The sequence below is a fragment of the Oncorhynchus gorbuscha genome, unplaced genomic scaffold, assembly GCF_021184085.1.
Source record: "Oncorhynchus gorbuscha isolate QuinsamMale2020 ecotype Even-year unplaced genomic scaffold, OgorEven_v1.0 Un_scaffold_537, whole genome shotgun sequence".
Lineage (NCBI taxonomy): Eukaryota > Metazoa > Chordata > Actinopteri > Salmoniformes > Salmonidae > Oncorhynchus > Oncorhynchus gorbuscha.
This window is the reverse complement of record NW_025745361.1, coordinates 189,287-201,661: the sequence shown is the minus strand read 5'-3', so window position 1 is coordinate 201,661 and position 12,375 is coordinate 189,287. Positions and strand designations below refer to the sequence as shown.

The following is a 12,375-nucleotide window of genomic DNA, read 5'->3' as shown; positions in this document are numbered from 1 at the left end:
GATTCCTGTCTCTAATTGGACAGAGATCCTTCTAATAATAATAATATAATAATGATAATATATGCCATTTAGCAGACGCTTTTATCCAAAGCGACTTACAGTCATGTGTGCATACATTCTACGTATGGGTGGTCCCGGGAATCGAACCCACTACCCTGGCGTTACAAGCGCCATGCTCTACCAACTGAGCTACAGAAGGACCACTAACTTCTGGTAGTTCACTGAATCCTGTTTCTAATTGGACAGAGATCCTTCTGGTTGTTCACAGATTCCTGTCTATAATTGGACAAAGAGAAAGATCCTTCTGGTAGTTCATTGATTCCTGTTTTCTAATTGGACAGAGATCCAATTCAAATTTTATTGGTCACATACACATGGTTAGCAGATGTTAATGCGAGTGTAGCGAAATGCTTGTGCTTCTAGTTCCGACAATGCAGTAATAATCAACGAGTAATCTAACAATTTCACAACAACTACCTTATACACACAAGTGTAAAGGGATGAAGAATATGTACATAAAGATATATGGATGAGCGATGGCCGAACGGCCATATATAACCCATATAAACATTATATTAAGTGGCATTGTTTAAAGTGACTAGTGATACATTTTTCATTCATTTTGAATTATTCAAGTGGCTGGAGTTGAGTCAGTGTGTTGGCAGCAGCCACTCAATGTTAGTGGTGGCTGTTTAACAGTCTGATGGCCTTGAGATAGAAGCTGTTTTTCAGTCTCTCGGTCCCAGCTTTGATGCACCTGTACTGACCCCGCTTTCTGGATGGTAGCAGGGTGAACAGGCAGTGGCTCGGGTGGTTGATGTCCTTGATGATCTTTATGGTAATTCATTGATTCCTGTCTCTAATTGGACAGAGATCCTTCTGGTAGTTGACTGATTCCTGTCTCTAATTGGACAGAGATCCTTCAATTCACTGATTCTTGTTTCTAATTGGACAGAGATCCTTCTGGTAGTTGACTGATTCCTGTCTCTAATTGGACAGAGATCCTTCAATTCACTGATTCCTGTCTCTAATTGGACAGAGATCCTTCAATTCACTGATTCCTGTTTCTAATTGGACAGAGATCCTTCTGGTAGTTGACTGATTCCTGTCTCTAATTGGACAGAGATCCTTCTGGTAGTTGACTGATTCCTGTCTCTAATTGGACAGAGATCCTTCTGGTAGTTGACTGATTCCTGTTTCTAATTGGACAGAGATCCTTCTGGTAGTTGACTGATTCCTGTTTCTAATTGGACAGAGATCCTTCAATTCACTGATTCCTGTTTCTAATTGGACAGAGATCCTTCTGGTGTGGAACATACAGGCATTATATAATCAAAGCCTGTTTCCAGCATGTGGTACTTCTACTAATAAATGTAATGGATGGATGAGTTGGATGTGGTGATGTCATCATGTAAACAGTCAGACCAGATCCCTGTTTAGTTATCACCACGGTAGGTGTGTACAGGACCAGATCCCTGTTTAGCTAGCACTACGGTAGGTGTGTGTCTCAGTGTCTAGGTGTGTACAGGACCAGATCCCTGTTTAGCTAGCACCACGGTAGGTGTGTGTCTCAGTGTCTAGGTGTGTACAGGACCAGATCCCTGTTTAGCTAGCACCACGGTAGGTGTGTCTCAGTGTCCAGGTGTGTACAGGTGTCTCCAGATAGCGTAGTAGTGTGTAGCTGCTCCCATGGCAACGAACAGGTGCCAGATGGCGTGAGCGAATGGGACGACTCCATCGCTCTTAAAGAAGGCCACACCCACCACGTAGAAAATCCCACCCACCGCCAGCTCACACAAACCTGCCCTGTCCGCCTGCAACCAACACACACACGATCAGGGTTTAGGGGATAAACTCCTTTGAAAGCTTGAACATTGACTTTAGGTAAATGTTTCTGGACAATCAATGGTGTGTGTGTGTGTTACCATGGACAGGATGACAAGTGCAGGCCCCGCCCCCATGGCCACGTATCCTAGTAACTCCAACAGTTTATACCTGCAGGGAGTGACATCACCTAAGATTATTAACGTCAGGGAGAGTGGTGTGTGTGTGTACATGCGAGCGCGTGTGAGTGTGTGTGGTACCTCTCGTGGAAGTAGAAGACGTATGTGGAGCCGATAACTGCCATGATCCAGATAATCCATCGCATGTGACTCGACCACGGACCCAACTCCCTCAGCATCAACCTAGAAACCACAGACCCAACTCCCTCAGCATCAACCTAGAAACACATGACCACGGACCCAACTCCCTCAGCATCTACCTAGAAACACATGACCACGGACCCAACTCCCTCAGCATCAACCTAGAAACCACAGACCCAACTCCCTCAGCATCAACCTAGAAACACATGACCACGGACCCAACTCCCTCAGCATCTACCTAGAAACACATGACCATGGACCCAACTCCCTCAGCATCTACCTAGAAACACATGACCACGGACCCAACTCCCTCAGCATCAACCTAGAAACCACGGACCCAACTCCCTCAGCATCAACCTAGAAACACATGACCATGGACCCAACTCCCTCAGCATCAACCTAGAAACCACGGACCCAGCTCCCTCAGTATCAACCTAGAAACACATGACCATGGACCCAACTCCCTCAGCATCAACCTAGAAACACATGACCACGGACCCAACTCCCTCACCATCAACCTAGAAACACATGACCACGGACCCAACTCCCTCAGCATCAACCTAGAAACACATGACCACGGACCCAACTCCCTCAGCATCTACCTAGAAACACATGACCACGGACCCAACTCCTTCAGCATCTACCTAGAAACACATGACCACGGACCCAACTCCCTCAGCATCAACCTAGAAACCACAGACCCAACTCCCTCAGCATCAACCTAGAAACACATGACCATGGACCCAACTCCCTCAGCATCAACCTAGAAACACATGACCACGGACCCAACTCCCTCAGCATCTACCTAGAAACACATGACCATGGACCCAACTCCCTCAGCATCAACCTAGAAACACATGACCACGGACCCAACTCCCTCAGCATCAACCTAGAAACCACGGACCCAACTCCCTCAGCATCAACCTAGAAACCACAGACCCAACTCCCTCAGCATCAACCTAGAAACACATGACCATGGACCCAACTCCCTCAGCATCAACCTAGAAACACATGACCACGGACCCAACTCCCTCAGCATCAACCTAGAAACCACGGACCCAACTCCCTCAGCATCAACCTAGAAACCACAGACCCAACTCCCTCAGTATCAACCTAGAAACCACAGACCCAACTCCCTCAGTATCAACCTAGAAACACATGACCATGGACCCAACTCCCTCAGCATCAACCTAGAAACACATGACCACGGACCCAACTCCCTCAGCATCTACCTAGAAACACATGACCACGGACCCAACTCCCTCAGCATCAACCTAGAAACCACAGACCCAACTCCCTCAGCATCAACCTAGAAACACATGACCACGGACCCAACTCCCTCAGCATCTACCTAGAAACACATGACCATGGACCCAACTCCCTCAGCATCTACCTAGAAACACATGACCACGGACCCAACTCCCTCAGCATCAACCTAGAAACCACGGACCCAACTCCCTCAGCATCAACCTAGAAACACATGACCATGGACCCAACTCCCTCAGCATCAACCTAGAAACCACGGACCCAACTCCCTCAGTATCAACCTAGAAACACATGACCACGGACCCAACTCCCTCAGCATCAACCTAGAAACCACGGACCCAACTCCCTCAGCATCAACCTAGAAACCACAGACCCAACTCCCTCAGCATCAACCTAGAAACCACAGACCCAACTCCCTCAGCATCAACCTAGAAACACATGACCATGGACCCAACTCCCTCAGCATCAACCTAGAAACCACGGACCCAGCTCCCTCAGTATCAACCTAGAAACACATGACCACGAACCCAACTCCCTCAGCATCTACCTAGAAACACATGACCACGGACCCAACTCCCTCAGCATCAACCTAGAAACACATGACCACGAACCCAACTCCCTCAGCATCAACCTAGAAACACATGACCACGGACCCAACTCCCTCAGCATCAACCTAGAAACCACGGACCCAACTCCCTCAGCATCAACCTAGAAACCACAGACCCAACTCCCTCAGTATCAACCTAGAAACCACAGACCCAACTCCCTCAGTATCAACCTAGAAACACATGACCATGGACCCAACTCCCTCAGCATCAACCTAGAAACACATGACCACGGACCCAACTCCCTCAGCATCTACCTAGAAACACATGACCACGGACCCAACTCCCTCAGCATCAACCTAGAAACCACAGACCCAACTCCCTCAGCATCAACCTAGAAACACATGACCACGGACCCAACTCCCTCAGCATCTACCTAGAAACACATGACCATGGACCCAACTCCCTCAGCATCTACCTAGAAACACATGACCACGGACCCAACTCCCTCAGCATCAACCTAGAAACCACGGACCCAACTCCCTCAGCATCAACCTAGAAACACATGACCATGGACCCAACTCCCTCAGCATCAACCTAGAAACCACGGACCCAGCTCCCTCAGTATCAACCTAGAAACACATGACCATGGACCCAACTCCCTCAGCATCAACCTAGAAACACATGACCACGGACCCAACTCCCTCACCATCAACCTAGAAACACATGACCACGGACCCAACTCCCTCAGCATCAACCTAGAAACACATGACCACGGACCCAACTCCCTCAGCATCAACCTAGAAACACATGACCACGGACCCAACTCCCTCAGCATCTACCTAGAAACCACGGACCCAACTCCCTCAGCATCAACCTAGAAACACATGACCATGGACCCAACTCCCTCAGTATCAACCTAGAAACACATGACCATGGACCCAACTCCCTCAGCATCAACCTAGAAACCACAGACCCAACTCCCTCAGCATCAACCTAGAAACACATGACCATGGACCCAACTCCCTCAGCATCAACCTAGAAACCACGGACCCAGCTCCCTCAGTGTCAACCTAGAAACACATGACCATGGACCCAACTCCCTCAGCATCAACCTAGAAACACATGACCACGAACCCAACTCCCTCAGCATCAACCTAGAAACACATGACCACGGACCCAACTCCCTCAGCATCTACCTAGAAACCACAGACCCAACTCCCTCAGCATCAACCTAGAAACACATGACCACGGACCCAACTCCCTCAGCATCAACCTAGAAACCACAGACCCAACTCCCTCAGCATCAACCTAGAAACACATGACCACGGACCCAACTCCCTCAGCATCAACCTAGAAACACATGACCACGGACCCAACTCCCTCAGCATCAACCTAGAAACACATGACCACGGACCCAACTCCCTCAGCATCAACCTAGAAACACATGACCACGGACCCAACTCCCTCAGCATCAACCTAGAAACCACGGACCCAGCTCCCTCAGCATCAACCTAGAAACACATGACCACGGACCCAACTCCCTCAGTATCAACCTAGAAACCACAGACCCAACTCCCTCAGTATCAACCTAGAAACCACAGACCCAACTCCCTCAGTATCAACCTAGAAACACATGACCATGGACCCAACTCCCTCAGCATCAACCTAGAAACCACAGACCCAACTCCCTCAGTATCAACCTAGAAACACATGACCATGGACCCAACTCCCTCAGTATCAACCTAGAAACACATGACCACGGACCCAACTCCCTCAGCATCAACCTAGAAACACATGACCACGGACCCAACTCCCTCAGCATCAACCTAGAAACACATGACCACGGACCCAACTCCCTCAGCATCTACCTAGAAACACATGACCACGGACCCAACTCCCTCAGCATCAACCTAGAAACACATGACCACGGACCCAACTCCCTCAGCATCAACCTAGAAACCAGAGACCCAACTCCCTCAGCATCAACCTAGAAACCACGGACCCAACTCCCTCAGCATCAACCTAGAAACCACGGACCCAACTCCCTCAGTATCAACCTAGAAACACATGACCACGGACCCAACTCCCTCAGCATCAACCTAGAAACACATGACCACGGACCCAACTCCCTCAGCATCAACCTACAAACACATGACCACGGACCCAACTCCCTCAGTATCAACCTAGAAACCACAGACCCAACTCCCTCAGTATCAACCTAGAAACACATGACCATGGACCCAACTCCCTCAGCATCAACCTAGAAACCACGGACCCAACTCCCTCAGCATCAACCTAGAAACCACGGACCCAACTCCCTCAGCATCAACCTAGAAACCACGGACCCAACTCCCTCAGCATCAACCTAGAAACCATGGACCCAACTCCCTCAGCATCAACCTAGAAACCACGGACCCAACTCCGTCAGCATCAACCTAGAAACCATGGACCCAACTCCCTCAGCATCAACCTAGAAACCACGGACCCAACTCCCTCAGCATCAACCTAGAAACCACAGACCCAACTCCCTCAGTATCAACCTAGAAACACATGACCATGGACCCAACTCCCTCAGCATCAACCTAGAAACCACGGACCCAACTCCCTCAGCATCAACCTAGAAACCACGGACCCAACTCCCTCAGCATCAACCTAGAAACCACGGGCCCAACTCCCTCAGTATCAACCTAGAAACCACGGACCCAACTCCCTCAGCATCAACCTAGAAACCACGGACCCAACTCCCTCAGCATCAACCTAGAAACACATGACCACGGACCCAACTCCCTCAGCATCAACCTAGAAACCACAGACCCAACTCCCTCAGTATCAACCTAGAAACACATGACCATGGACCCAACTCCCTCAGCATTAACCTAGAAACCACGGACCCAACTCCCTCAGCATCAACCTAGAAACCACAGACCCAACTCCCTCAGTATCAACCTAGAAACACATGACCATGGACCCAACTCCCTCAGCATCAACCTAGAAAACACAGACCCAACTCCCTCAGCATCAACCTAGAAACACATGACCATGGACCCAACTCCCTCAGCATTAACCTAGAAACCACGGACCCAACTCCCTCAGTATCAACCTAGAAACACATGACCACGGACCCAACTCCCTCAGCATCAACCTAGAAACACATGACCACGGACCCAACTCCCTCAGCATCAACCTAGAAACACATGACCACGGACCCAACTCCCTCAGTATCAACCTAGAAACACATGACCACGGACCCAACTCCCTCAGCATCAACCTAGAAACCACGGACCCAACTCCCTCAGCATCAACCTAGAAACCACGGACCCAACTCCCTCAGTATCAACCTAGAAACACATGACCATGGACCCAGCTCCCTCAGCATTAACCTAGACACCACGGACCCAACTCCCTCAGCATCAACCTAGAAACCACGGACCCAACTCCCTCAGCATCAACCTAGAAACCACGGACCCAACTCCCTCAGCATCAACCTAGAAACCACGGACCCAACTCCCTCAGCATCAACCTAGAAACACATGACCACGGACCCAACTCCCTCAGCATCAACCTAGAAACACATGACCATGGACCCAACTCCCTCAGCATCAACCTAGAAACCACGGACCCAACTCCCTCAGCATCAACCTAGAAACAACTCCCTCATGACCATGGACCCAACTCCCTCAGCATTAACCTAGAAACCACGGACCCAACTCCCTCAGTATCAACCTAGAAACACATGACCACGGACCCAACTCCCTCAGCATCAACCTAGAAACACATGACCACGGACCCAACTCCCTCAGCATCAACCTAGAAACACATGACCATGGACCCAACTCCCTCAGCATCAACCTAGAAACACATGACCACGGACCCAACTCCCTCAGTATCAACCTAGAAACACATGACCACGGACCCAACTCCCTCAGCATCAACCTAGAAACCACGGACCCAACTCCCTCAGCATCAACCTAGAAACCACGGACCCAACTCCCTCAGTATCAACCTAGAAACACATGACCATGGACCCAGCTCCCTCAGCATTAACCTAGACACCACGGACCCAACTCCCTCAGCATCAACCTAGAAACCACGGACCCAACTCCCTCAGCATCAACCTAGAAACCATGGACCCAACTCCCTCAGCATCAACCTAGAAACCACGGACCCAACTCCCTCAGCATCAACCTAGAAACACATGACCACGGACCCAACTCCCTCAGCATCAACCTAGAAACCATGGACCCAACTCCCTCAGCATCAACCTAGAAACACATGACCATGGACCCAACTCCCTCAGCATCAACCTAGAAACACATGACCACGGACCCAACTCCCTCAGCATCAACCTAGAAACACATGACCACGGGCCCAACTCCCTCAGCATTAACCTAGAAACCACGGACCCAACTCCCTCAGCATTAACCTAGAAACCACGGACCCAACTCCCTCAGCATCAACCTAGAAACACATGACCACGGACCCAACTCCCTCAGCATCAACCTAGAAACCACGGACCCAACTCCCTCAGCATCAACCTAGAAACCACGGACCCAACTCCCTCAGCATCAACCTAGAAACACATGACCACGGACCCAACTCCCTCAGCATCAACCTAGAAACACATGACCACGGACCCAACTCCCTCAGCATCAACCTAGAAACCACGGACCCAACTCCCTCAGCATCAACCTAGAAACACATGACCACGGACCCAACTCCCTCAGCATCAACCTAGAAACACATGACCACGGACCCAACTCCCTCAGCATCAACCTAGAAACACATGACCACGGACCCAACTCCCTCAGCATCAACCTAGAAACACATGACCACGGACCCAACTCCCTCAGCATCAACCTAGAAACACATGACCACGGACCCAACTCCCTCAGCATCAACCTAGAAACACATGACCACAGACCCAACTCCCTCAGCATTAACCTAGAAACACATGACCACAGACCCAACTCCCTCAGCATCAACCTAGAAACACATGACCACGGACCCAACTCCCTCAGCATCAACCTAGAAACACATGACCACGGACCCAACTCCCTCAGCATCAACCTAGAAACACATGACCACATCAACCTAGAAACACAACCACGACCCAACTCCCTCAGCATCAACCTAGAAACACATGACCACGGACCCAACTCCCTCAGCATCAACCTAGAAACACATGACCACGGACCCAACTCCCTCAGCATCAACCTAGAAACACATGACCACGGACCCAACTCCCTCAGCATTAACCTAGAAACACATGACCATGGACCCAACTCCCTCAGCATTAACCTAGAAACACATGACCACAGACCCAACTCCCTCAGCATTAACCTAGAAACACATGACCACGGACCCAACTCCCTCAGCATTAACCTAGAAACACATGACCACGGACCCAACTCCCTCAGCATCAACCTAGAAACACATGACCACGGACCCAACTCCCTCAGCATCAACCTAGAAACCACAGACCCAACTCCCTCAGCATCAACCTAGAAACACATGACCACGGACCCAACTCCCTCAGCATCAACCTAGAAACACATGACCACGGACCCAACTCCCTCAGTATCAACCTAGAAACACATGACCACGGACCCAACTCCCTCAGTATCAACCTAGAAACACATGACCACAGACCCAACTCCCTCAGCATCAACCTAGAAACACATGACCATGGACCCAACTCCCTCAGCATCAACCTAGAAACACATGACCACGGACCCAACTCCCTCAGCATCAACCTAGAAACACATGACCACGGGCCCAACTCCCTCAGCATTAACCTAGAAACCACGGACCCAACTCCCTCAGCATTAACCTAGAAACCACGGACCCAACTCCCTCAGCATCAACCTAGAAACACATGACCACGGACCCAACTCCCTCAGCATCAACCTAGAAACCACGGACCCAACTCCCTCAGCATCAACCTAGAAACCACGGACCCAACTCCCTCAGCATCAACCTAGAAACACATGACCACGGACCCAACTCCCTCAGCATCAACCTAGAAACACATGACCACGGACCCAACTCCCTCAGCATCAACCTAGAAACCACGGACCCAACTCCCTCAGCATCAACCTAGAAACACATGACCACGGACCCAACTCCCTCAGCATCAACCTAGAAACACATGACCACGGACCCAACTCCCTCAGCATCAACCTAGAAACACATGACCACGGACCCAACTCCCTCAGCATCAACCTAGAAACACATGACCACGGACCCAACTCCCTCAGCATTAACCTAGAAACCACGGACTCAACTCCCTCAGCATTAACCTAGAAACACATGACCACAGACCCAACTCCCTCAGCATCAACCTAGAAACACATGACCACGGACCCAACTCCCTCAGCATCAACCTAGAAACACATGACCACGGACCCAACTCCCTCAGCATCAACCTAGAAACACATGACCACGGACCCAACTCCCTCAGCATCAACCTAGAAACACATGACCACGGACCCAACTCCCTCAGCATCAACCTAGAAACACATGACCACGGACCCAACTCCCTCAGCATCAACCTAGAAACACATGACCACAGACCCAACTCCCTCAGCATTAACCTAGAAACACATGACCATGGACCCAACTCCCTCAGCATTAACCTAGAAACACATGACCACAGACCCAACTCCCTCAGCATTAACCTAGAAACACATGACCACGGACCCAACTCCCTCAGCATTAACCTAGAAACACATGACCACGGACCCAACTCCCTCAGCATTAACCTAGAAACACATGACCATGGACCCAACTCCCTCAGCATCAACCTAGAAACCACAGACCCAACTCCCTCAGCATCAACCTAGAAACACATGACCACGGACCCAACTCCCTCAGCATCAACCTAGAAACACATGACCACGGACCCAACTCCCTCAGTATCAACCTAGAAACACATGACCACGGACCCAACTCCCTCAGTATCAACCTAGAAACACATGACCACAGACCCAACTCCCTCAGCATCAACCTAGAAACACATGACCACGGACCCAAATCCCTCAGCATCAACCTAGAAACACATGACCACGGACCCAACTCCCTCAGCATCAACCTAGAAACACATGACCACGGACCCAACTCCCTCAGCATCAACCTAGAAACCAGAGACCCAACTCCCTCAGCATCAACCTAGAAACCACGGACCCAACTCCCTCAGCATCAACCTAGAAACCACGGACCCAACTCCCTCAGTATCAACCTAGAAACACATGACCACGGACCCAACTCCCTCAGCATCAACCTAGAAACACATGACCACGGACCCAACTCCCTCAGCATCAACCTAGAAACACATGACCACGGACCCAACTCCCTCAGTATCAACCTAGAAACCACAGACCCAACTCCCTCAGTATCAACCTAGAAACACATGACCATGGACCCAACTCCCTCAGCATCAACCTAGAAACCACGGACCCAACTCCCTCAGCATCAACCTAGAAACCACGGACCCAACTCCCTCAGCATCAACCTAGAAACCACGGACCCAACTCCCTCAGCATCAACCTAGAAACCATGGACCCAACTCCCTCAGCATCAACCTAGAAACCACGGACCCAACTCCCTCAGCATCAACCTAGAAACCACGGACCCAACTCCCTCAGCATCAACCTAGAAACCACGGACCCAACTCCCTCAGCATCAACCTAGAAACCATGGACCCAACTCCCTCAGTATCAACCTAGAAACACATGACCATGGACCCAACTCCCTCAGCATCAACCTAGAAACCACGGGCCCAACTCCCTCAGTATCAACCTAGAAACCACGGACCCAACTCCCTCAGCATCAACCTAGAAACCACGGACCCAACTCCCTCAGCATCAACCTAGAAACACATGACCACGGACCCAACTCCCTCAGCATCAACCTAGAAACCACAGACCCAACTCCCTCAGTATCAACCTAGAAACACATGACCATGGACCCAACTCCCTCAGCATTAACCTAGAAACCACGGACCCAACTCCCTCAGCATCAACCTAGAAACCACAGACCGAACTCCCTCAGTATCAACCTAGAAACACATGACCATGGACCCAACTCCCTCAGCATCAACCTAGAAACCACAGACCCAACTCCCTCAGCATCAACCTAGAAACCACGGACCCAACTCCCTCAGCATCAACCTAGAAACACATGACCATGGACCCAACTCCCTCAGCATTAACCTAGAAACCACGGACCCAACTCCCTCAGTATCAACCTAGAAACACATGACCACGGACCCAACTCCCTCAGCATCAACCTAGAAACACATGACCACGGACCCAACTCCCTCAGCATCAACCTAGAAACACATGACCACGGACCCAACTCCCTCAGTATCAACCTAGAAACACATGACCACGGACCCAACTCCCTCAGCATCAACCTAG

At 50.3% G+C, this 12,375-nt stretch overlaps 1 protein-coding gene across 3 annotated transcripts in view; it reads right to left on the bottom strand.

The window, feature by feature from the left end:
• Positions 1 to 1,010: 1,010 nt before the first annotated feature.
• LOC124018515 (monocyte to macrophage differentiation factor 2-like) overlaps positions 1,011 to 12,375 on the bottom strand; it is a 44,412-nt gene continuing 33,047 nt past the window's right edge. For 2 of the 3 annotated variants that reach the window (XM_046333845.1, XM_046333847.1), the window contains exons 5-7: positions 2,085 to 2,186; positions 1,926 to 1,995; positions 1,011 to 1,814 (exon numbers count right to left, since the gene is read on the bottom strand). In XM_046333845.1, coding sequence (XP_046189801.1) covers positions 1,632 to 1,814; positions 1,926 to 1,995; positions 2,085 to 2,186 — 355 coding nt within the window. In that variant the 3' untranslated portion in view covers positions 1,011 to 1,631. The remainder of the gene's footprint in view (positions 1,815 to 1,925; positions 1,996 to 2,084; positions 2,187 to 12,375) is intronic. The other variant, XM_046333846.1, reaches the window with a different exon arrangement.